Genomic DNA, 27170 nt, shown 5'->3' with positions numbered 1-27170 from the left:
AGAGAATGCTGTGAATGGAAGACGAGCGCAGGTTTGCCGCAGGCCCCCTACAATCTTAATCGGGCCCACTCTTCGTTTGGTTGACTTCCAGTCAAAACGGCCAGATTTCGGTGTTCAAGATGTCCATTATTTCTTTCCCAATCCTATTTTTTCAATGAAATCTGCAGGAGATATTTCTCCACCCCTCAAAAGTTCAGTTGAGTTCTCAACTTCTCGGTTGAGAAGTTGGTTGAACTTTCTGCTTCTCACAATCCAAATTAACACATACAGTGATGTTGAGGTCTGGATGCGGGGGTGGACAGTCCACTGTTATGAGAACGTAATGGCTTCTTAACCGCAGGTCCAGCTTTTTTCTAAATTCCTGTTTTTTTTTTTTTCACTTTTGCTTTACCTTTCTTTATTCATGTGGATCATCTTTTTATCTGGTCTCCTCAGAAATATCTCTGAAAACATGAATAGCTTGAACTTACTGGCCATTTTGACTGGTAATTGTATACATGAAGGGCGGCCACACACTACTGTAGATACTGACACTGTACACCCACGTCTCCCAGAGAGATTAGCTCACTAGTTATCATCTATCAACACCAAACAGACAGGCCTGGCGTTTCTTTATCTCCATCTTACTCATAATGCATGTACTGTAGGACAGTGGCTACCAACACTAGTCCTGGAGGACCCTGCACTGTAGTGTTTTCCCCGCTCCCAACACCCCTGATCCGACTAATCCACTAATTAACAAGGCTTTCCTGAGATGGAGTGGGTGTGTCTTGGCAGGAAAACACAAATGTGCAGGGCTAGGGGTCTTCTGGGACCAGGTTTGAGAACCACTGCTGTAGGGGTTGCTCATTACCAATCATTTAAAAAGTTAAATTAACACCAACATTCACAGTAATATTAGATGTTAGGGTTTGGAGTGGCATGTATTGAGAGCATCAGTTTGTATGACATAACAATAGGGAGTAAACAAACACATTACATTGTAATTTTTTTATTTGTTGTGATTAATACTACGTCCAAAAGTATTGCTAATATTGTAAGACAGTAGGGGACAGTTAGCGTTATGCAAATGACATTCATTGCTTTATAGCATTTATGTGAACTGAGTAATTCACTTCAGTATATATCTGACAAGGTTCGACATCCATAAACGGTAATAAATCCAAAGAGCCCCCATAGGCAATAAATTAGGTGCCAAAGGTTCATGGTGATTGGTTCAGAGTTCATCCCCATGACCCCTGTTCCAGGTGGGCGTGGGACCTGCATCACCACGGTTGCGTTTTTTATGGGTGAGCTGGCGGTCCCAGTCTGTGGCTTTGTTCTCATCATCCCAGATGGTGGAGGTCTCTGTATCGCTGGTGTAGCCAGGTTCTCCTGTATAGTGAGTGGGGTAGAGGAGGAGTGGCTCCACCGAGAACGCCAGCAGGTTCCTCTGCTCAAAGTGAGCCATGTACTCTTTCCTAAAGATAAAGAGAGCACAGAGATCGGCAAGTCAATATTGACTATGTTTAAACAGTTCCTGGGCTTTCATATTGATACGAGATCAGTTGTGCAAAAATACACTTATGGACAAAAGTATTGGGACACCAAATGGAGCTTTTATGATATCCCATTCTAAATCCATGGGCATTAATATGGAGTTGGTCCCCCATCTGCAGCTGTAACAGCTTCCACTCATCTGGGAAGCTTTCTGTAAGATGTTGGAGAGTGCCTGTGGGAATTTCTGCTTGGTCATCCTGAGAAAGCATTTGTGAGGTCAGACACTGATATTGGACGAGAGGGCCTGGCTCACAATCTCACCTTCTAGTTCATTCCAAAGGTGTTTGATGGGGTTAAGGTCAAGGCATCTATGTGATTAAGAGATGTATCCCTGTACTTTTGTCCACATAGTGTAGTTCCCAGTTCAAGATCTGCACTCTGTTATTAAACTATATTGCCAAAAGTATTCGCTCGTCTGGCTTCACATCCATATGAACTTGAGCGAGATCCCATTCTTAATCCATAGGGTTTAATATGATGTCGGCCCAACCTTTGCAGCTATAACAGCTTCTGCTCTTCTGGGAAGGCTTTCCACAAGGGTTAGGAGTGTGTTTATTGGAATTTTTCAGCCAAGACGTGTTTCCTCCTTTAGTGTTGTACTGAGACTACCAGACTAACAATTAAAGTCTCTTTTACTCAAAATGCATCCATAAAACATCCCAGCAAAATCATCTGGCTCAACTGACACAGTTAATAGAGTGTCAGATCCAGCCAGATGCCCACCTGGTTTTGCCACAGCTGGGCTTGGCTAGTACTTTAAGGAAAGCCTCTGGCCTGACTCTGCCTGGATGGCTGTGTTCCTGCACCTACCCTGTGATTCAAGGCCAATGCCACATACCAATAACTACAGCATCACCAAACCCTACTAGAAAACCAACATACACTTAACTGTTCACCAGCATATTTTGTGTTTTGGATTGCTGTATGCTGGTCAGCAGCAATGCTAATCACCACCAAAACCAACTAAACCACAAGACCTAGCACTAGATTGGCATAGAACTTCATTGAATTCATGCTAGTCTGCTCTGTTCTTTCCAGTAAGGTAGTAGCGGATCGAAGAAAGCGCGTGAACGCCACAGAAAAGAATCACAGCCTAAACACAAGTGGATTGCAGCAAGCCTCCACAGAGTGAAATTCTATTAGTATTGATTTAATACGTTTACCGGCAAGCTTTGTCCAGCTAAAATGCTAACAACTGAGCAGGTAAATGCTCATTAAAACTGGTTACTGGTGGTTGGTGTAAGACATTGAGCTAACTAGCTTGTTGTTTTCTACATCTGAGGTACACCTGAGGTAAAAGACACTGGAACCCATTTTAGTTTTTAGAGCTCCCTGCCAGAAAAACCAGCATAGACCTGCGTGGCCTGGTCACCAGCAAAACCAGCATATGTTGTGTTTTGGATGATGGTATGCTGGTCAATCAGCATGACCATGCTGGGGTGAACAGCCAAACCATAACCATACAAGCACTAGACTAGCATGAAATGCTTGCTGTTCTGTGCTGGGAACCTTTAACTCCTGAGTTAACCCAAGCTTTTCTGACAAACTCAGCCAACATTATCTGAAACTTACAAAAGTGGAGAGCAAATATACGAGAAGTGCAATACCTGAACTTATATAGTAAAAAAACTCATGAAAGTGGCATTTAATGCGTTTTGGGTCAGTCTTCCGTTTAAAATGTACAACGTGCACTTATCAGAAGTGGCCAATGAGTGCAGCTAGATGTTTACATCACATGCTTATTTCAAAAAAGCAAAGAAAATGTGTTTTTCCATTACATAAGCTCTTTAACTCCAAAGCCCCTAAACCACAATTGAAGTCAATGAGACAGGACAACCCACAATGTGAAAATAAACACATTTGTAGCTGATGTTATGTGTGAGTCACACAGGAATTGTTTTCATGCACAAGCGTGTCATGCCTGCAGTATTCAGGGTGGGACAACCAAGATTATGAGACAACATTAGACTCTAAACATTTCCCATTCAGAAATGTAGGCCTATAGCTTACATAATCATGATTAACCCTCTTTCCAGCTTGTATGAACAGATTCATAGATGTTGCAATCCTGCACTATCCTTGATTCAGCATAATGAGCTCACCATCCAAGCCCATGATAAACTTGGGAATGAGATGTTGACAAATGGGTTATTCCATGCCAACTAACCAAGGGCCTGTCCGGATGAACTTCTGGTTCTGATTAGCATTGGGCTCAGCCTACTCTAGTGAGAGCAGAGTATATCCAGTTAAAGAGAGGCTGATAGCAGCAACCAGTGACATTCAGCTGACAGTTCATAATTGGGTCAGATTTTATGGACATGGAATTCACCAATTACAACCCAGCACTGAGCACTGAGCTTTATTGAGAGGTATATCTTTGTAAGATTACTGTTCTTGCCATGCTTTCGGCTTTACTCGGCTGCAATCAAAGCTGCAAATTGCATGTGGTCCCAGTATGTCTCATAAACATTTAGGACAGAAAACCATAACCAGATACCTTGAAAAGCAAGCACACTTGCTATAATTTTAGAAAAAAAAACTGTGAACGACACTTCCCTAAGTGTAAGTCCCCAATGGATATTTGAGATCAATATGCCAATAACTGAGGTAATATGCCAGTGGTTGTGCGAAATATACCAGTCACTGATCTAAATATACCAGTAATCAAGTTCAATAAGCCAGTAACTTAGTTAAATATACCAGTAACTGAGGTAAACATGCCAGAGGCTGCGTAGAATATGCCAGTAACTGAGGTAAATATGCCAGAGGCTGCGTAGAATATGCCAGTAACTGAGGTAAATATGCCAGAGGCTGCGTAGAATATGCCAGTAACTGAGGTAAATATGCCAGAGGCTGCGTAGAATATGCCAGTAACTGAGGTAAATATGCCAGTAACTGAGGTAAATATGCCAGAGGCTGCGTAGAATATGCCAGTAACTGAGGTAAATATGCCAGAGGCTGCGTAAAATATGCCAGTAACTGAGGTAAATATGCCAGAGGCTGCGTAGAATATGCCAGTAACTGAGGTAAATATGCCAGAGGCTGCGTAAAATATGCCAGTAACTGAGGTAAATATGCCAGAGGCTGCGTAAAATATGCCAGTAACTGAGGTAAATATGCCAGAGGCTGCGTAGAATATGCCAGTAACTGAGGTAAATATGCCAGTAACTGAGGTAAATATGCCAGAGGCTGCGTAGAATATGCCAGTAACTGAAGTAAATATGCCAGAGGCTGCGTAGAATATGCCAGTAACTGAGGTAAATATGCCAGAGGCTGCGTAGAATATGCCAGTAACTGAGGTAAATATGCCAGAGGCTGCGTAGAATATGCCAGTAACTGAGGTAAATATGCCAGTAACTGAGGTAAATATGCCAGAGGCTGCGTAGAATATGCCAGTAACTGAGGTAAATATGCCAGTGGCTGCGTAGAATATGCCAGTAACTGAGGTAAATATGCCAGAGGCTGCGTAAAATATGCCAGTAACTGAGGTAAATATGCCAGAGGCTGCGTAGAATATGCCAGTAACTGAGGTAAATATGCCAGAGGCTGCGTAAAATATGCCAGTAACTGAGGTAAATATGCCAGAGGCTGCGTAAAATATGCCAGTAACTGAGGTAAATATGCCAGAGGCTGCGTAAAATATGCCAGTAACTGAGGTAAATATGCCAGAGGCTGCGTAGAATATGCCAGTAACTGAGGTAAATATGCCAGAGGCTGCGTAGAATATGCCAGTAACTGAGGTAAATATGCCAGAGGCTGCGTAAAATATGCCAGTAACTGAGGTAAATATGCCAGAGGCTGCGTAGAATATGCCAGTAACTGAGGTAAATATGCCAGAGGCTGCGTAGAATATGCCAGTAACTGAGGTAAATATGCCAGAGGCTGCGTAGAATATGCCAGTAACTGAGGTAAATATGCCAATGACTGAGTGAAATAAGCCATTAACTGAGGAAAATATGCCAGTGGCATCCCTTTGGAGTTGTTTAATATATATCTCCATCCATCCATTTTCCAAGCCGCTTCTCCATCAGGGTCGCGGTGGGGGTGCTGGAGCCTATCCTAGCAGTCATCGGGTGGAAGGCAGGATACACCCTGGACAGGTCGCCAGTCCATCGCAGGGCAGACATGACAGACAGACACAGACACAGACAGTCACTCACACACGCACACCCAGGGGCAATGTAGCATGTCCAATCGGCCTGACTGCATGTCTTTGGACTGTGGGAGGAAACCGGAGAACCCGGAGGAAACCCACGCAGACACGGGGAGAACATGCAAACTCCATACAGAGAATCAAACCCAGGCCCTCCTTGCTGTGAGGCGACAGCGCTACCCACCGCGCCACCATGCCGCCCCAATATATATCTCCATCTCAAATAATTCACTTTTAAGCATGGCAAGCCACAATAAAACAGCAATCTGCAAAAGATAGCATAATGCAGTGTCATGTGGCATCAATGTTCAAGCTCTATAGACATGTTTATGTACTTTCTGACACATTATGACTATAATATGTAAAATGTGTGCTGCAGTATTAAAAAGAAAAACAGTAGTAGCAGTCATCTTGATATCTGAATTTTGTGTGCATATTGGCATGCATTAAGCATGATGCTAATTGGTAGGGCATAAGCTTGCATTCCTTGTAAGCTACATTAGCCACGTAGCTCCAGTGCAAAACTAAAGAAGAAAACTTTGGAGACTAAACATGTCTTGGCTGTTTAACTGGATATATGAAAGTGTGATATCTACTGAAGCAAAACGTACTTAGGGTGCTTGTTAAACATAACAGGCAGGAACTCATCTACTGGCAGCATTTTACTCAGAGGCTGGGCGTCCAGCAGTTTTTTAGCACCCTGCAGGGAGAGAGCGTAGCCCAGGGTCCAGTAGGAGTAATCAGGGTTTACCAGATTCTTCACTCCCTTTACCCAGTTTTCAGGACGCTTCACCTGCAATCGCTTACGGCCCACATATCTGATGGAGAAAAAAAAACCTTAAGGTTGGGTGTGAAATGTTGAGAAAAGACTTATCTTTGATTCTTCAAACCCTAAGAACATAAGCAAGCAAGCAAAATGTATTTATATAGCGCTATTTACAACAGGTGTTGTCACAATCAGTAATCAGTATTACAGAGAGAACAGAAAAGAAAAGAAAAGAAAAGAAAATCCGGGTCCAGGCCACCATGAGCAAGCCAGCGGCGACGGTGGCAAGGAAAAACTCCCTAAAAGAGGAAGAAACCTTGAGAGGAACCAAGACTCAGAAGGGGAACCCATCCTCCTAAGGTCGACACCGGATAGCAAACATTATTAGTATGAAGTATTATAGTAAAGTGGGAAAAGAAAAGATCTGAGGGTGAGGACTGCACATAACTGGTTTCTCAGGGGAAGCAGGATACTATTAAACATAAATAACTGTGGTTAAGGGAAAAGAAGAAAGAAAATAATCAAAATAAATTAAAAATACAGCCACAGCAGAACCATCTTCAACTTAGGTCTACCATGTTTCTCAGACTGGCTTGTCTATGTCCTAAGTGTAAATTAAGAAGCTAACTAATATCAAACCTCTACTAACATCAAGTCCCAGTTAAGTTGTGCACGCTTAGCATCCTCCATGATGGTGTTCAGGCGGCTCTTGAAGTTCAGTTCAAACCGGACGTCATCTTCTAGCACCAGCACCTGCTGCTGCTGCTGTTTCACCACCTGAGGGAGACAATCTACCTGTTAGTTTGAGCCTCAGGGAGCGGGAGGTTTAGAGCACAAGGCTAAAAAATAAAAGCTTGTGAATTTCCATACATGGAATGCTAGACACTTTCTCTATCCAGGAACACAGTTACCAGTTTCCAGATTCTATCCCAAAGTTTGCCATATCTTTGGTGGTCAGCCACTCACTTCCAGCTCAACTGGAAACCCAGAAAGATTCTCCAAAACACATAAAGCTAATAACCAGCTTGCTCAATGCTAATAACTAGTAGCAGGTTGTTCATTGGTTGGAGCTAGCAATCATGGCCTATTGCTAAGGGGTAAATTTCTGGCTTATAATGAATCAAGTCAGGTGGAGATAATGGTCAGTGTCATTTTACACCTACATGGCCTACACCATTTTGGGAAGTCTTTGTTTTCTTAAATTAAAGACTTTTTCTTCCAACAAAAGTTGGACTAGTACCAACATAACTTACACAGTTTTAGAAAAACCCATTATTGAGCACCATTGCAGGGTTTGTATGTAGGCCTACATTGACCTCATATCTATTTAATGTATATATTAGTTTTGTGGTAGTTACTGAATTGTTCATAGTAGTAATCTCATGTCTTACAATTGCATGAATACTCCATAGGCTCTAATATATAAACCAAAATCCAGAAAAGTTGGGACAGTAAGTGAAATACAGATAAAAACAGACAAAATGATCTACTTTGACCTGTATTTGGATGAAAACAGTACAAAAACCAGATACGATGTTATGTCTTTTTCATTGTTTCATTGTAAACATTGTTCATTGTAAACATATGCTCTTTCTAAAATCGATGCCTGCAACAATTTCCAAAAAAGTTGGCAATTTAAGACTAGGAACATTGTTACATGTTCAAAAACATCTGAAATAGGTGATACAATCATCCTTTGGTATAAATAAGCATCCAGGAAAAGCCTAGTCCCTTATGAGCAAGGATGGTCAAGGCTCACCACTGTACAGAAAATGCATCTGCAAAAATCCAACAGTTAAAATATAATGTTCCTCAATGAGTGATTGCAAGAGTTTTAGGCATTTCACCATCTACAGAACACCGACAAAGTTCAGACTGTGCACAGTGGAAGTGGAGGTCAACAGTGTCCAGAAACGCTGCCTACTTCTCTGGGCTCACGCTCATCTGAATGGACTGATGGTGGAAACATTTATTGTGGTCTGATTAACTTTGGCTTTCAAAGTGTTTAAAGATGTCATGTTCTCCATGACAGAGAAGAAAAGGAACATCCAGATTATTTAAGTTGAAAAGTCAACATCTGTCATGATATTAATAGGTGACTTGCACATCTGTGAAAACAACACTTTCAACTTAACACTGCAACAGAAAAACTGTAATACCTGTGTCCAGATGTTGTAATGGCTGAGGAAGCAACCGACCTCTCCTCTGGTCAGCACACGGCCAGAATAGGGGTCTTGGTAGTCAGGCAACATCTCAATGCCTAAAGCCTGGAGCTGAGAGGAGTTCAGAGCTCTAAGAAAGAGAGAGAGAAAGAAAGAGAAAAAGAGATTTTAGATATTATAGAAAGTCATATTGTTGGATGATGGTTGCATATGTTTCAGTGAGATACAGTATCGTACTTGCCATCCACTGCATCCGAAAGTGTGACTTCAATACCCAACACCTCCAAAGAGCGCAGCATGCGCTCTCTGCGGTCCTCGCGTCTCTCTAGATTAATTAAGTAGATCTGACAGAAAGAGAGAGCAACACTGAAGATATAAAGTTGTGAAAAAGTATTTGCCCCATCCAGATTTACTCCAGCTTTGCGTGATTTTCACACTGAATGGTTTCAGATTCTCATACAAAATGTAATATAAGACAAAGATGACATAAAAAAGAAGACTTTTAAGTCAATCAGAGATGGATTTTTTCTTGTGATTTAAATTGTTGTTTTGCTGTGTAACCCAATTATGCTTGAGTTTCAGATCATGGACCGATGACCAGACATTCTTCTGCGGGATCTTCTGTTAGACTGCAAAATTCATGCTTCTGTCAATTATGGCAGGTCGGCTAGGCCCTGAAGCAGCAAAGCATGCCTGTAACATCACACTACCGCCACCATGTTTCACTGTTTATACAATATTTTTATTGTAGAATGCTGCAGTAGCTTTACACCAGATGTAATGGGGCCGCTGACTTCCAAAAAGCACCACTTTCGACGGATCAGTCCGCAGAACATTACTGGGGGTCATTAAGGTGTTTTTTGGTAAATGTAAGATGAGCCTTTATGTTCCTCTTCTTTAACAGTCGTTTTCCCTCGAAGCTCTCACATGGATAGCATTATTGCCCAGTCTCTTTCTAATGGTGGAAGCATGAATGCTGACCTTATCTGAGGTGAACAAGGCCTGCATTTACTTATGTATCTACATTTACCTATCTGTTTTTTGTTTAGTTAGCACTGCACTGACAAAAAATCCACTAACCAAAAATATTCAGCCAGCAGCATCCTGTGGGCAGCACCCACTGATAAAGGACTAGAGCATGACCCAAACTGCAGCAACAGATTTCACTTTACAGCTACAAGGTGGACCATCAAGGTAGGAGTGTCTAATACAGTGGACAGTGAATGGACGCAATGTTAAAAAACCCCAGCAGCGCTGCTGTGTCTGATACATTCGTACCAGCATGACACACAATAACACACCACCACCATGTCAATGTCATTGCAGTGCTGAGAATGACCCACCACCCAAATAGTACCTGCTCTGTGGTGATCCTGACTATTGAAGAACAGGGTAACAAAGTACAAAGAGAAACAGATGGACTACAGTCTAACTGTAGAACTACAAAGTGCACCTATATAGTAAGTGGACCTGACAAAAAGGACAAAGAGTGTAGAAACAAGGAGGTGCACTTAATGAGGTCAGTCGGTATAAACACAAACTTTATACATACCTCATCAAACGCCAATCTGTCTTTGTTTTTTTGGAGATTGTACAGATAACGTGAAGGCTCCAAAGGAAACTCAACTAGAGAGGATATAATATAAGTTAGCCACATTTCATACACAGTACATTATCTGTTCTACAATAGTAGTAACTACAGGAATTAAATTCAGCTGGGATGGACCTATTCATAAAATGGACAGGATTTTGCTATGAAAGCAGGACATTGCAGGACAGTGATGGAGACCTAGGGTAGGTGACCCCAGTCTGACTGGGGAAAGTAAAGAGAGATGTTATGTAGGGGCGAAAGTTCTATCTCACCTGTGAAAACTGTACAGAAAGGAGCTTGTGAAGAGACCAAGCAAGCTAGCATGAAGAAACACTTTTTCTATGGGCTTTTTCAGCAGGGATGGCTTTTACATACTCAAACATTAAAATGACACTTGCCCGTCCCAAGTGATAAAACTCTGTTATGCCGCACTTTAAGTTGGCCACGCAATTAGTGTTCTTATCTTCTTTTGTTTTATCCAGCTTGCTCTTGGCTAGTGCCAGTTGAATGTGCTAGACTGGCCTAAAAAGAGTTGACAAGGAGCCACTAGCGCTCCCTCAGCTCAGGCTAACCCAAAGCATAATATTCCAAGGACACGCACCCACATGAAAAGCAACAGTCTTAGCTAACACTGAGTCATTGAGCCCTGAGAGGCCTCAGAGGTAACCTAAAGCTGTGGCGTTTAGCTCACCTAGCACTGCCGCTCCCCTCTGCAGCTGCTCTGCTATCTTCTTGTGGTGGACGAATGGCAGGCCATCTGAGGGCTAGCTAGACTCCTTGTATGTGTGTGTTTCAACAAAGTTCAGTCAGTCGGTCGGTGAGCCTCTTCTAGGCCAGCCCACTAGAACCATTTCATGGTTAGATCGTTCTCTGCATGGTGAAATGATTCTTCAGATTGATGGATAATGTGTTGTATATGGTCCTATATAGCACCAGGTTATTCTCTTGTTACGATGTCAAGCTTGTAACAATGAAAGAACCCTTTTTAGTGCTATACAGAACCATTTTCAGAAATATATAACACAATCAACACAATCTGAAGAATTTCACTTTGCAAAGAACCATTTATGCATGACGTGGTTCTAAAAAAACTGAGGAGGATTTGAAGATGGTTCTTCAAGGGTTCTGTAGCACAGGGACTGTTTTTTGTTCAGAACCATGGGTTCCATAAAGAGCCATTTCATGCTTAAATCTTCATTCTTCCAATTGATGGAGAATGTGTTGCGTATGGTTCTGTGTAGCGTCTTTTTGAAAATGGTTCTAGTAGAAAATGGTCCTAACGTTCAATTTCTGTAATGGATCTTTTCATTTTGGCCCATTTGCCACATGTTACTGTTTCAATGCGATTTCACATCGATTTCATTTTGGTTGCATTTCAATAAAGTACAAAAAACAGGTCAAGCGATGTGAAAACAGTGCACTGGGGGTTTTGCTTTTCATTTTGGCATCTATTACACATGGCACCTGTGGAAAATTACTGTCATGTGTTCCCTGCATTTCACACTTTTCCACTGTAGTGCTTGCTCTTCAATTTGGCATGAATTCTCCACACTTTTAGTGTGGAGTCCTTTTGGGAAGGTACATGTCTAACTACTAGTCATAACTGAAAGAACAGTGAGCCACTCACGCATTGCCTCAGTGAGCGTGTGGCTGAAGCTCTCCACCTCCTCGTCCAGAGTCTGCTGTACACTCAGTGGTATGGGCAGGTAGCCGTAGTGCTCTCTGTTACATACAAACATCTGCACACCTAAAGGGAACATGATGAACATGCAGAATTGATTAAATATCCAGCGTTCCAAGCTAAAGTTTTGCAAGTACACTGTTAGAAATAAAGGTTCTGTGCAAGGAGAGGTAGAACAATGTAAACGTGCCCTCAGAGGTACACCAGTGGTTGTAAGGTCCAATTGTGCACCTTAATGTTTTTTCCAGGTGAAAAGTGAAATGAAATGAAAAGCCTGGAGACGAGGTGGGGTGTGTGGAGTGACTACAACTTAGAAGATACAATGTCAATGGATTATGGTACAGTTTTCTTCCCTGACTAAATGTACTGAGATTTTACCCCTGAGGCCCCCACCCCAATGACAAGAGGGGCACTGACCCAGTGACAGTTTAGCGCCTTCATTTCTGAGAGTGTAGATAATTGATCCAGTTCAAAATAGTGTTGTAGTTTGAGGTATGAGGACAGTATGTTACAAGGCTGTTTGCTTATCATGACTTAAGTGCAGATGTCTTTTGCAGTACCTGAACAGAGCACTGCAGTAGTAATATCTTGTCTTATTTAGAGCAAGTACACATTTTAAAATATTCCAAAAATATCTGGAAAAACAGGTATCTCCAAAATAATAACTTTACAGGAGAAGCCAAAAACCTTCTTTACTTTCAATGTAAGTTAATGGAACGATATTCTATTCTAAGCAATTTTGGAGCATTTCTATTGGTTCAATCATCATGAAATTTTCACACAATGTAAAGGACAGCTGCTGAGTTCAAACGATGCAGAAAAGTAAAACTCGCAAAAAAAGCAGGTTTTTAATTGGGCAGCGACGACAAGTTAAAGGTTACAGTATCTACAATCCCACCAACAGAAGTGACTTGAAGAAGAATTCCACTGGTTTTTGGACAATTCCGTATAAAATAAACTACATTGAGATGTAATTAAAGTTCTGTGTGGTTATTGTAAAATGCACCATTCTGGAGAAACCCGCTGAGTCAGAAATGTTTATACTGTGGTGATAGGAACCACATGTCTGAAGCATTTAATGCCTCTATAATGCTACCTCACAGAAAGCTGCTGCTTGAAATAGATATCAATGTGTTGCCTGATGCCATTGCTTCACAATAGTTCTGAGAAAAAGATTTGCCCTAAATAGTATTTGCACGTTCACATGTACATGTAGTGTGTTGTACAGCAAAACAGTCCCCAAAGGAAATATCTTTTTTGGATTTATTGCTATTTCACCATCATCAGCACTACATATAAAGCTGGTTTCAGATAGTAAAAAAATGGCTATATTTGTGTTGTAGACATTGTGACCCCTGGTTCCCATCACCACCACTGTTAATAAATATAAGTCAATAAGCTTCTCTACAATGAATCATTTCACTTCAGCCCAGTCTGGAGGACATTGAATTATGCAGAAGGCCATAGGATTCAGATAAAGTAGCCTGAAAGGTTAACAGAGTAACACAGTCAGGCCTCATAGATGAGCTCACCTGCCTGTCGGGCTGAAAACGAGAAGACCATGATGTCGTCCAGGGCCCAGGGGTACGTTTGGTGCACTGGGTAGAAGGCCAGGGCTTTGCTGGAGTTTCGCCGCAGATCCAGCAGCATGGTGGAGTGAATCATAGGGACAGCATGGCACCCAGTGCGCTTCCAATTCCGAATGGGAATATACTCTTCCGTTCTTTTGTAATATCCCTGTGGAAAGACATTAATGCTCAGATCTGGACTCGATTCACAAAAATAAAGAGCCAAATGACTGGGCTGACAGGACTGCACAACAAAGTCGATGATGGTGCCTTTGAGAATTTGTTGGTGCACCATTTCAGGCAAAACTTTGTCTGTAATGGAACTGAAACTACTTTGTTTTTCAGTTAAACAACACAACACATGGATAAAAGAAACCAGTTGTTCACTTAAAGAAGGATCATATCAGGACATACACTGATCAGGCATAACATTATGATCACCTCCTTCTTTCTATGCCCATTGTCCAACTTATCTGCTCCACTTCCTATATAGGTGCACTTTGTAGCTCTACAACACCTCAATGTCGCTGCCGGACTGAGAATAGTCCATCAACCAAAAAATATCCGTCCTGTGGGCAGCGTTGGGACCAAAAAGGCAGGAGTGTCAAATAGAGTGGACAGTGAGTGGACACAGTGTTTAAAAACTCCAGCAGCACTGCTGTGTCTGATCCACTCATACCAGCACAACACCCACTAACGCACCACCACCACCACCACCACATCAGTGTTACTGCAGTGCTGAGAATGACCCACCACCCAAATAGTACCTGCTCTGTGAGGGTCCATGGGGGTCCTGACCACTGAAGAACAGGGTAACAGAGTATCAGAGAAACAGATGGACTACAGTCTGTAACTGTAGAACTACAAAGACCAGCTATACAGTAAGTGGAGCTGATAAAGTGGACAGTGAGTATAATGTTATGCCTGATTGGTATATATATGCACATATTAGGAACTCTGTATCTCGGCATGATGAGTCTTATCTTGTGTATAACATCTTTTAACTCCTAAAAAAGATGGTTCCTTATTGGTTCTATACAGCACCAAAAAGTGTTTCTATTGTTATAAGCTTGGCATCGCAGCAGTAGCAGAACCCTTGTAAATGGCTCTATATAGAACCATCTACAACATATTCTCCAGCAATCTGCAGAACCCTTTCATTATGCAAAGAATGACGCAAAAAAGCATTTTCGTTAGCTTGGAACTTCGGACAGGCCTAAAATCACAGAGAGGCACTAGTAAAAATGACATTACCCCACCCCCTCATACTTAAACAATGTGGTTCTTCAAGGGTTCTTTAGTAAAGCCAATGTTTCATTTCTTAAATGGTTTGGCACAGTGAAATGGTTTTTCAGACTGATGAAGAGTGTGTTATATAAGGTTTGACTATAGAACCTGGCTTTCTATCAACACATTCTCCATCCATGTGAAGAACTATTGGCCCATGCAAAGTGGGATGAGATGGTTCTATGTAGAACTGACTTTGGTAAAGAACACTTGAAGAGCCATCTTTCTTAAGTGTGCTTGTAAAACTACTCTCGTCCACATAGGGCTAAAGTCTACATTCAGCCCAAAAATTTCTCCTGGTTGTCCCCTGGTTTTGCAAGCCTAGCTACAAGTAAGTTGACATCTTCAGTTTGATGGAGATGGTTCTATACAGCACCCAAAAGGTTCTTGGCTAGTGTAGTGGTTAACACCTTTGCCTTCTGCACTGTAGACTGGGGTTCAATCCCCGACCAGGGCAGCACCCTACACTATACCAATAAGGGTCCTTGGGCAAGACTCCTAACACCGCCTTGGCCTACCTGTGTAAAATGATCAAATTGTAAGTCGCTCTGGATAAGAGCGTCAGCCAAATGCCGTAAATGTTCTTCTATTGTTAAGGTGTCAAGCTCGTAACAGTAGAAGAACCCTTTCTGGGTGCTGTATTGAATCCTTTTTTTAAAAAAGGTTCTAATAGAACTGTCTATAGCATATTCATGCATATTTTCCAGTTTCCAAAGAGCCCAGTCATGGGCAGGAGGTTATGGAACCTCTGAGCCGACACTACGTGACTGAAGCGCCCTTGAGCAAGGCGCCTTACCCCCAACTGCTCCCCGGGCTCTGCGGATAGGGCTGCCCACTGCTCCAGGCAGGTGTGCTCACTGCCCCCTAGTGTGTGTCTTCACTAGTGTGTATGTGGTGTTTCACTGCACGGATGGGTTAGATTGTGGAGGTGAAATTTCCCCATTGTGGCATTAATAAGAGTCACTTAATCTTAATCTAATCTTAATCTTAATAATGCAAAGACTTCTTTGAGCGTTCATGGGTCTATATAGAACCATTTTCTTTACCAAAGAACCCTTAAAGCAAGATCTTTTCACTACTACTGCCAAAGCCACATACTGTAACAACCACATTTGACGATTTGTGTGGGGTGTCATGGTGAGGTTGCCAGTCTTCTTGTCTCAGTGTGCAGCAGGGTTAGCTTGCATGTAGCAATAGACATAGTTCAACTCCCTAATGACCTCGTAATTCAGAGGATCCAGTGACATTTGAAGGAAAAATGCACATACAGCAAGATTTCGTTTACCGAATTATGTGACAGCAGCGATTTTAGAAAGTGTTGCAGATAAACAACAGCTTAGTTCTTAATATGGGCATGACACCAACCATGGAATGACAACGCAACTTCAGAGGTCTATTCCAACCTCATAGTTAACCCTAATACACTCCCATGCGGCAGCCTTATCTCTCTACTCCCTTACACCACCTCCCCCCATGTCACCTACCACATATAGGGACAGAAATATACCATAAATCATATATCATAAACCAACAGGCATAACCTAAACGTCCACATGTTAAACATACCTGCATGGACATACCACACCAGAAGTTGGAGTAGAGTGTTCTGGACTCCAGCATGGGGGCCACCAGCGTGCGATTCTCAGCAATCAGCTTCGTCAGCACGTCTGGATTCGTCAGCAAGTTATCACTATCTGCAAACTGAACAGACATGATTTATGAGGTATGAGGCAGCTGAACAGCATTGACATAGACAATATTCATGGATTATTGTACCGAGTTGATCCAAAGTCAGAGCTGAAAAGAGTTTTTGGACTTGAATTATGCTTATTTTATAAAAATAAATCATCCAACATTGGATTTTGTCACCAACGTAACAGTGACACTACCAGAACTTCACCAGATCTTTCAGTGCTGACAATTTTAGCTCACTATTTTTCATTAAAGCACAAAAAAGTTACTTCATTTCAGAAAATGTGTGTTTCAGTCATGACCAGTCTTAATGTTCCAGAGTCATTTTCAGACCTTGGGACACAATTACTTCAAAACACTGTGACCTTACTGCTCCCCCTGTGGCCATGAGGGACAGGGATGCAGTCTCACTTCCTCTGAAATGCAGGGGTGTGGCCAAAATCAGGCTTTGCCTATGAACTGAAACTCTATGTGTTTCGGTAGTGACATGAAAAGCAATGGACAGCATTTTTAAAGTTCCTTTTTTTTTATTTAAAAATGAAACTCGTAATAAATATAAATCTTTTAACTTTACTTTAAGATAAAAATAAATAAACAAATAAAATGTCAGTGTTGACACCTTCCAGTAGAAAGTAGCCTATAAATGATGATTTTGTAACTATTTAGTTTATAACACCTCGGTTAATGCTTTGGGTTTAAATAGATTGTAACATAATTCGAGTGAATTTCTAAGCATTGAATACTTAAATTCTGTAAATCTTAAAATAGTTTTTAATCGTTTTTTTTTAGCGTGGGGTTGCAGTTTGAATTACTTTGGTTGAATGGTCCATAAAGCAACGTGCAGATCAAACTAACAATTTAAATGACACAACAGAAAGGAAAAAAATGCCATTGCAATTAGCATCAAAACTGAATATAGATGAATATATGAATAAATATAGATCAATATTTGAATATAGATGATATTATCATTCCTGTTAATAATATTTTTTATTTTTGTGTTTTAACACTGATAGACAGTATATTTGTTGTAAATGTAAGCATACTTTACACAGTTTTATGTCTGAACTGCTCCATGTGGGCTTGCGGAGAGCGTCTCACCAGGATGTAGTCGGCCCACTGCGCCCGGGCCGAGCGGAGAGCAGCTTGCTTCAGCTTCATCACATGGGTGAATCTGGAGTCTGGCCAGTGTTTGGGACCCATCTCATCCACATAGGAGCTGCAGGGGAATATTATGCATGACTTAAGTACAGTGTGAGTGTTCAACAGCTGAATGTATCATAAGAACATTATGGTGCGTTTTTGTTTTTAATTAAGCATCAACAACTTATCAACTTTGCAGGCTTTGCAGCTCTACATCTTATCAACCCTTCATCAAGGCTTTGGTAATATAAGTGCATTGAAAGCCATACACTTTGCTCTCCAAGGCTGCCATAAGCCTACACCAGACATCGGCAGCCCCATTTTGTTCAATAAAAATCGAACTACCTTAGGAGCCACAACATTTTACGTCTAGTTTACCATCTCTGCTGTAAATATGTCTCACTATGTGCTAATGGACTAGCACAGGCAAATAAACTACAGGGTGATTCAAAAAGATTCGTCCGATTTTGAAGGGCCATGTTTTTACAACCGTGAGGCGCCTAGGAACCAATAACAGTCCAACTGAAAGAGGGGGTCGTAGAGTTTCTGAGATAGCTCCCTTCAGTCTGTGAGGAGGTGAGACCCCTGAGCCAAAAGCGTTTAGTGTTCTCTACTTCAATAAGAGTGAATCTGTCATAACTGTGCAACATGACTTTTGTTGGCAGTGAACCTCCAACAGCTCAGAGCATTCATCATTGGTTCCACGACACTAGACGATCTGTGAAATCGCACTGAAAGAGCTGTGAATTTGACTATGGCGCTGATGTTGTCCTTACAGCTGGAGGAGGATCATATTGAGCACTTGAGTACAATTGCATAATAAACTTTATGCTCATTTAAGTCATTTACAATTTACTGCATTGTTCTGTAACGATTTACAAGTGAAATAAGCAGAGGTGTCAAATTCAGGTCCAGAAAGTAAAAGTCCTTCCCAGGATTTTGTTCCAACAGGCTGGACAGCTCTGCTGGTGGTGTGATCTAACTAGAGAAGCCAGCCTGTTGGAACAAAATCCTGGGAAGGACTTTTACTTTCTGTACCTGAATTTGACACCTCTGGAAATAAGTCATTTTGAAATAGGATGAATCTTTTTGAATCACCTTGTATAATAAAAAGCGAAAATTCAGACTTAACTAGCTACTCTGCTCTGCTATAGCCGCTTTTCTCGCATCTCCAGCAGGAAACTTTTCTGCAAGAGTAGAATAGTTTCTGGTAAAATCAACTTTTATGAGGCTGATGTTGCTTCTTGTTTGAAGTTTCCTGCTCCAGGTTAAATGATGCCTGAGGCACCAGAATTTAACTGCTGCACCATTTAAGGTGGAACGGGAAAATTTGAATGAGAAGCTGGCGATTGAGGACGCTTGGCAACTTTTTAGTGTTTGACAGTTTCTCATTGCAGATTAAACCAGCTGGAGTGATTATAAATGCAAATATGATGTTCATCTTAAATCTTTCCCTTCTCTGTTTCATTAGCTACTAGCTAGACGAGATTGTTGTCTGCATGGCTATGGTGACCAACAGTCTGTGCTGATCCTCAGGGTTAAAGGGTGAATTAGCAGTTCTACATTAACTCCAACGTTTAAATGTATTATTAAACTGTGTCGAACGACCAGCAGAGCTTTATTTTACTGCAAAGGGGGATTATTTTATTTTTACCTACAAATCCAACTCAGCTGTGGAGCTGCAACAGAGCCACATGTTTCCGACCCCTGGCCTACATGATTATGGCCTACAAATCTGACGTAATATTTATGTACATACAAACGACAACAGGACGTCTTCAGTGCATGTCCACGCCCGAATGGAAGACTGAAAAAGTCCAGAGAGCTGAAGTGAGCTAGAACAGGGTGTCCAGTCTTATCCACAGACCCTTTGTGGACATGATGGGACACCCTTGAGCTATAAGGTTACCTCCTATCGTCATCTGTGGTCCTGAACCGTACAGAGTGATACAGGCTCTCCATTCCTGACAGCCACTCCTGCAGCATGGCTGTGGTGTTGTCAGTGTTGTGGTCTGTAGCAGCCCTGCAATGAAAGTGTAAAGTTTAAGCTTGTAACCACAGAAGAACCCTTATCAAAAAAGGTTCTATGTAGAACCATCTACAGCACATTCTCCATTAATCTGAAGAACACGTTCATGATGTTAAGACCCCTTTAATCATGCAAAGGGTTCTTTGAGTGTTCATGGTCTTCCCCACCCCCCAAATGTCTCTCTCTCTCTCTCTCTCTCTCTCTCTCTCTCTCTCTCTGCATTCTTTCACTGCACTGTGATTCCTCTCTGTGTACTTTCCTACAGCAGAATATTTCAGACTCAGGTGAAGAGGATCTACTCCCAAACAGAGACTCCACACATACAGGTCTGTGCAAACATTTTGGCCAGTAAAGCAAACTGTTAAAACTACGTTTCCCAGCAGCCCTTAAAAGACTATATAACATGACCACAAACACAAATAAACAGATAAATAATTCTATATTATCTTATTTCATGTGCAAGATCTTTGCACAGTACTGCAGGCAGCTCAGTAAGTACTTATGTAAAGGGGAATTCCATCCACAATTGTAAAATTCCTGCATAATTAAATAGTCAATATGTGAAAAACGTCATTCAGAGCTGTTTGGTGTGAAATGATCTGTTCTAGAGAAGCCCGAGCACTGTATGCAGTGGTGGTGATAGGAGCCAGACGTCCTCCTCTAAAAGTTCTCCTCACAAAATTGCCTGTCCTCTGATGCCTGAAACAGTATTTTGAGAAATGGTTTTGGCCAGAAATGCAATTTTTAAGAGCCACTCATTTTTGGGGTTCACATGCAGGGTGTTATTATACAACATAACTCAAAAACAAAGCTAATTATCCAGAGGAACCTTCATTTTACCAACATCTACAATCAACATTAGATATAAAAACTCGTGTAGGTTGACCGGTCATTTTGGATAGTTAGTAAAATGATGATCCCTGGTTCCCATCACCCCCACGGTAAAGACTGTCTCTACAATGAGCCACTTCACATCACATCACTCTGAGTGACTCCGTTTGCATCTCAATGACCAAATTACACAGAACATTTTAAAACATTGGTGGAATTCCCCTTTAAATCCCTGCGTAAATCATTATGTTGGCATTTAACAGGGAATATATTCAGTGTATATGGATGATTAGACAAACTAAAGGCCTGTTGCTCCTTGAATAAACAAAATCATGAACTGGTAATGTTTATACAAATATTAGCATGTAGAGAAAATATCTATGGACTATTTACTCTGAGTTGAATCCTCATCCTCAGCTTCTTTCAAACTATGAGGCAGTGCATTAGAAATAAAAGAGCACATTCATTAACCCATAAACTGTTTTTCTTGCACTTTGAATAGAAAGTGTTGCTAATGTTTGAGCTGATGATGGTAATGAAACACAGGTGAAGCTGTTACCAGATAGCAATCCGGTCCTTCGGGTAGTCCAGGCGTTCGATGCAGCCCAGGTAAAAGGGAAGACTGTGTTCGGAATTGCGAGCCAGGATCGCGATCAACACCTTCGGCCTGAGCAGGGGCGACTCAGCTCGGACGGGTTCCAGATCCATGAGAGCATCGGAAGATCCAAACCATGTAATTACTACACTGAACAGAAGCTGAACAGGCATGGACACAGCCAGAGACAGCATGGCCAAAGCTGTGTTCTCCCACTGTCCACCACAGAGAAAGAACGCCTCAGTCAGGGTGAGGGGCTGAGGGGTCGGTCTGGGTACTGACCACTAACGGAACGTGAGCTGTCTTTACAAAATAACACTGACCAAAATAAGGAAAAGTCTGTCTGCCTGTTCGTCTTTCATCATTCAATTAAAAACACAAAAATGATTTATATAATTTTTATAATCAGTATATATCAAATGAACAGTCTGTCTGTCTGGTTAATGGATAATCTACCTATTTAACTATTTATCTATTCATCTGTCTGTCTGTCTGTCTATCTATCCATCTATCTGTCCATCCGTCTGTCTGTCAGTCTATCTGTCTACCTGTCTGTCTGTCTATCTATCTATCTATCTATCTATCTATCTATCTATCTATCTATCTATCTATCTATCTATCTATCTATCTATCTGTCTGTCTGTCTGTCTGTCTGTCTGTCAGTCTATCTGTCTACCTGTCTGTCTATCTATCTATCTGTCTGTCTGTCTGTCTGTCTGTCTATCTGTCTGTCTGTCTGTCTATCTATCTCTATCTGTCTGTCTGTCTGTCTGTCTATCTATCTATCTATCTGTCTGTCTGTCTGTCTGTCTGTCTATCTATCTATCTATCTATCTATCTGTCTGTCTGTCTGTCTGTCTGTCTATCTATCTATCTCTATCTATCTGTCTGTCTGTCTGTCTGTCTGTCAGTCTATCTGTCTACCTGTCTGTCTATCTATCTATCTGTCTGTCTGTCTGTCTGTCTGTCTATCTGTCTGTCTGTCTGTCTATCTATCTCTATCTGTCTGTCTGTCTGTCTGTCTATCTATCTATCTATCTATCTATCTATCTGTCTGTCTGTCTGTCTGTCTGTCTGTCTGTCTATCTATCTATCTATCTATCTATCTGTCTGTCTGTCTGTCTGTCTGTCTATCTATCTATCTCTATCTATCTGTCTGTCTGTCTGTCTGTCTGTCTGTCTATCTATCTATCTGTCTGTATATGAACGTCTGTTTGTCTACATATCTGTCCGTCAATCTATCTGTTTATCTATCTGTCTATCTGTCTGTCTAGCTATCTCTCTGTCTGTCTACCTGTCTGTCTGTCTATATATCTGTCTGTCTATATATCTGTCTGTCTATCTATCCATCCATCTTTCAATCTATCTATCTATCTATCTATCTATCTATCTATCTATCTATCTATCTATCTATCTATCTATCTATCTATCTGTCTGTATATGAACGTCTGTTTGTCTACATATCTGTCCGTCAATCTATCTGTTTATCTATCTGTCTATCTGTCTGTCTAGCTATCTCTCTGTCTGTCTACCTGTCTGTCTGTCTATATATCTGTCTGTCTATATATCTGTCTGTCTATCTATCCATCCATCTTTCAATCTATCTATCTATCTATCTATCTATCTATCTATCTATCTATCTATCTATCTATCTATCTATCTATCTGTCTGTCTGTCTGTCTGTCTGTCTGTATATGAACGTCTGTTTGTCTACGTATCCGTCCGTCAATCTATCTGTTTATCTATCTGTCTTTCTGTCTGTCTATCTATCTCTCTGTCTGTCTACCTGTCTATATGAATGTCTGTTTGCCTACGTATCCATCTGTCTGTCAATCTATCTATCTATCTATCTATCTATCTATCTATCTATCTATCTATCTATCTATGCCTGTCTGTCTGTCTATCCAGCTGTTATTCATTGAACTAAAAGCACTTAAATTCTCATATTTTATAAATACTTATATTTTATAATGTTCTATGTAATAAATATATATTGAATTATGTAATGGTTAACAGATTTATAAATATATCTGTCGGTCTTTCATCACATTAAATCACTTTAATGTGGATTAAATCACTGAAATGATTTATGTCATCTTTTAACATAATGAATACATATTTAAAAATAATTGTAAACAGATTTAATATAATATTAACTGAAAAAGAACACCAAGCATTAAATGTTCAGGTAAGCTAAAATGAACAGGTACACTACCCTACGTGATCAAACCCATCAGTGAAGCGAATGCACAGCACACCACGTCTTCACACTCAATGGTTTTAGTTTTATTGATAAACATTTTGTAAACAATACATGATACATAACATCCTTCACATTCAGTTTCTCGGTGTTAAGGAAGAACGTCACGGCTGAGGTATAACATATAACAGCACAGACACACTCGGCGCCCTCAGCGGTGTTTACACCACATCTCGAAACCTCTCAGAGGTTCAGTGCTGGATCCAGCGGTGCGGAAGGATCCGGATGGTGGCTGTGCTCTCACGGGTCATCAGACGAGTCACGTGATCGAGGTTCAGGCCGGTCACCTTCTCTCCGTTCACCTCCAGTATTTCATCCCCCACACCCAAAAGCCCTGTGTAGACGTTGTCTGTGGGACTTCCTCCAACTTGCTCCACATAAATCCCTGGAAAAAGAGTAACAGATCCAGTACATCAGTGTAAACACCCAGTTCAGAGCTCTGTCCAAGGGGATTTCCACCAAATGTTAAAATTTTCTACTTAATAAACTTTTAAGATGTAAATAAAGTCATTCAGAGTGGTTTGGAGTGTTTAGAGGAGCTTACAGAGACATAACTGTTCACAGTGGTGGTGACAGGAACCAGACGTCCGAAACTGAGATCAAGTTCACTGTTCACTGTTTGGAGATCTTGGCAAATGTATTATTCAACTGACTGTTGCTGTAAAGAATTAAGTAAAAGTCATTTTAAGGTGATATTTAAAGTCAACCTGAAATCTTTTTAGCTCCTAAGTACTCCAGCCTCCTCATATTAAGCACAATTCCTTATATCATTTAAAACACAAGAACTCTTAATAGGGGTGAAATCCTAGATTCAGCCCACAAATAAATGTATGGCGTCCATCCAGCATGACAGTCCTGGCATCGTAGGACAAATTACAGGTGGCAAAAGAATATACTATCACAATACTCCAAGACGTTTTTACAATACGCAATATTTATCATAATTTTCAGCGTAGATATGATCTGATAAGGTGGAACAGAGAGACAAGAACGAGCAGTGCAAATCTAAAATAAACAACAAAATCAAACAACGGTGGATGACTTTTTAATGTTTTACATGCAGAGCTGCACTTCATATAAATAAACAGGACTAACTGTAGTCATGAAACAAGAAATTAGTCAGTATAATTAAATTCAGGTGTTCCAATCACTTCCTTGGCAACAGGTGTATAAAGCCGAGCCCCTAGGCCTGCAGACTGCTTCTACAGACATTAGTGAAAGAATGGGTCGCTCTCAGGAGCTCAGTGAATTCCAGCGTGGTACCGTGATCGGACGCCACCTGTGCAGCAAGTCCAGTCGTGAAATTTCCTCACTACTAAATATTCCACAGTCAACTGTCAGTGGGATTATAACAAAGCGGAAGCGATTGGGAACGACAGCAACTCAGCCACGAAGTGGTCGGCCACGTAAAATGACAGAGCGGGGTCAGCGGATGCTGAGGGGCATAGTGCACAGAGATCGCCAACTTTCTGCAGTGTCAATTACTACAGACCTCCAAACTTCATGTGGCCTTCAGATCAGCTCAAGCATATCCATCAACAGCATAGAGAGCTTCATGGAATGAGTTTCCATGGCCGAGCAGCTGCAACCAAGCCTTGCATCACCGAGCACAATGCAAAGCGTGGAATGCAGAGGTGTAAAGTGCCGCTACTGGACTCTAGAGCAGTAGAGATGCGTTCTCTGGAGTGACCAATCACGCTACTCCGTCTGGCAATGCGATGGACGAGTCTGGGTTTGGCGGTTGCCAGGAGACGGTACTTGTCTGACTGCATTGTGCCAAGTGTAAAGTTTGGTGGAGGGGGGATTATAGTGTGGGGTTTGTTTTTCAGGAGTTGAGCTCGGCCCCTTAGTTCCAGTGAAAGAAACTCTTAATGCTTTAGCACCAAGAGATTTTGGACAATTTCATGCTCCCAAGGGACGGCCCCTTCCTGCTTCAACATGACTGCCCACCAGTGCAAAAAGCAAGGTCCATAAAGACATGGATGAGAGAGTTTGGTGTGGAAGAACTTGACTGGCCTGCACAGAGTCCTGACCTCAACCCGATAGGACACCTTTGGGATGAATTAGAGCGGAGACTGTGAGCCAGGCCTTCTCGTCCAACATCAGTGTCTGACCTCACAAATACTCTTCTGGCAGAATGGCCAAGAATTCCCATAAACACACTCCTAACCCTGGTGGAAAGGCTTCCCAGAAGAGTTGAAGCTGTTATAGCTGCAAAGGGAGGGCCGACATCATTTTAAACCCTATGGATTACGAATGGGATATCACTATTTTATATGCATGTGAAGGCAGACAAGCGAATACTTTTGGCTATATAGTATATACAGTTTCTGGCATTCTTTGAAAATGCCTGTTACCCTTTACACTGTGCATAAATTTCATGATGAATGGACCAAAAGAAACGGCCCAAAACGACTTGGAAAGAAGTCTGGTTCCACTGACTTACATTAAAAAGTAAAATGTGTTATTCCTTTTCCATGTAAAGTTAGCTGGAGTTTGGAGGTACGAGGTTTTGTTCAGACAACAGCGATATATACATATACTTTCTAACTGCTGTTGTAGGATATAAACTTGATGTTTTCGAAATCCCCTCCTATGTGTGGAGAGTGGGTTTAGATTGTAATTAGGGATGTGTTGACACCGTTTTTCTCAGACTTTTTGGGGAAAAGAGCTGGTTTTCTTGCATGTCAGAAAAGTGCTTCTGTAGTAAAGTGAGTTTCATAGTTTTGATCATCATCTGTCTCTGTAGAGCAGTCAACAACAGTCTCTGTAGCTCTGTGACAGTCACATCTGAGGAGCTCACTTGAGGAGTTTGTCTTGTTGGAGTCTTTTGGTTGAGCTGAAGCTGTAGTCCTCTAAAGCCAGACATACACTGTACCATTTCAGAAATAATGGGCCTCATTCACTGATATCTTCTAAGTTTGTTCTTAAATGCGTTCTTGAGAAAGTGTGAGGCCCATTGTTATTATGTGAGTCACACTGTACATTTGAATAGACTATCATACCCCTACAGACAGCCCTGTGTATGTACAATTACCAATAAAGCTGCTTCATTCAAAACATGCGGGGCTTCCAAGTACTGAGTAAACATACTGAGTAACTCAGCAGCTCTGCTAACTTGTATCCCACTTTGCACTGAAGCTAAGGCGGTGATGTACATGGTAGGACAATATTGTCTCTACACACTATTGTACACAGACAATAAAAAAAATAATGTATTAATGTTTATACCTCAACATAGTAAAGTTGGCATATGTAGACTTTGATAGCAAACGTTTTTTTGCCTCAATTTTGCTTGCCTATGTGTGTCCACCTGTATTGCAGACGTATTTGAGTGTGTTTAAAAACAGTTTAAAACTGCAGTGTATTTCTGACATTCCTTGTCCACTGCTAGCTTGAGTCGTTCATTCACTAGCGCAGCAGCGCACCCTCGGCTTACATCTCATGACATCAGCTGGTATCGGATGTTAGTGTAGGTGCATTTTTATGAGACTGAGTACGAGAAAATGAGCACGGTATCCGGCCGATACCCGACACCAGTATTGGTTTTGCATCCTTACTTAATAACCAAATAAGTGAAGAGTAATTTGACATATTGAGATTCTAATAACATGTTCAAACTGATTTTATTGCAAGCAGTTTGTGTTAAATCTCAGTTGTTCTCACATTACAGTACACACAGGGCTTTGGGGGGCACTCAGTGGATGGTGGGTGGCGCTGCTGAGGTGACCCCACCTATCTGCTCACTGCTACCTGCCCCTCAATTTTATTTACACATTAGACATTGAGGGCCTTGGGGGGGCAGTGTGGCTGTGTGCTGTTATTCAGTACTACATTGCCTCTGTCCCTCCAATTTTAATTGCACTGTAGCTC

The 27170-nt window shown here is 41.4% G+C and overlaps 2 protein-coding genes across 4 annotated transcripts in view; both read right to left on the bottom strand.

Moving 5' to 3' along the window:
- Positions 1-1216: 1216 nt before the first annotated feature.
- Positions 1217-21231, bottom strand: si:ch211-13f8.2 (procollagen galactosyltransferase 2). Its single transcript, XM_017714628.1, has 12 exons — positions 21002-21231; positions 19492-19605; positions 17541-17658; positions 16314-16448; positions 13425-13629; positions 11839-11958; positions 10173-10246; positions 8858-8964; positions 8618-8750; positions 7108-7235; positions 6304-6510; positions 1217-1460 (listed from the first exon to the last, which is right to left on the bottom strand). The coding sequence occupies exons 1-12, from the start codon at positions 21229-21231 to the stop codon at positions 1217-1219; spliced, it is 1815 nt and encodes a 604-aa protein (XP_017570117.1).
- A 2070-nt stretch (positions 21232-23301) lies between these two features.
- The window catches only part of si:ch211-13f8.1, a 29062-nt gene continuing 25193 nt past the window's right edge, over positions 23302-27170 (bottom strand). For all 3 annotated transcript variants that reach the window (XM_017714649.2, XM_017714651.2, XM_017714650.2), the window contains one exon: positions 23302-23682. In XM_017714649.2, the coding sequence (XP_017570138.1) occupies positions 23489-23682 (194 nt within the window). In that variant the 3' untranslated portion in view covers positions 23302-23488. The remainder of the gene's footprint in view (positions 23683-27170) is intronic.

This window comes from Pygocentrus nattereri, chromosome 2, assembly GCF_015220715.1.
Source record: "Pygocentrus nattereri isolate fPygNat1 chromosome 2, fPygNat1.pri, whole genome shotgun sequence".
NCBI lineage: Eukaryota > Metazoa > Chordata > Actinopteri > Characiformes > Serrasalmidae > Pygocentrus > Pygocentrus nattereri.
The sequence above is the reverse complement of the archived record's forward strand: the minus strand, read 5'-3'. Positions and strand labels throughout refer to the sequence as shown.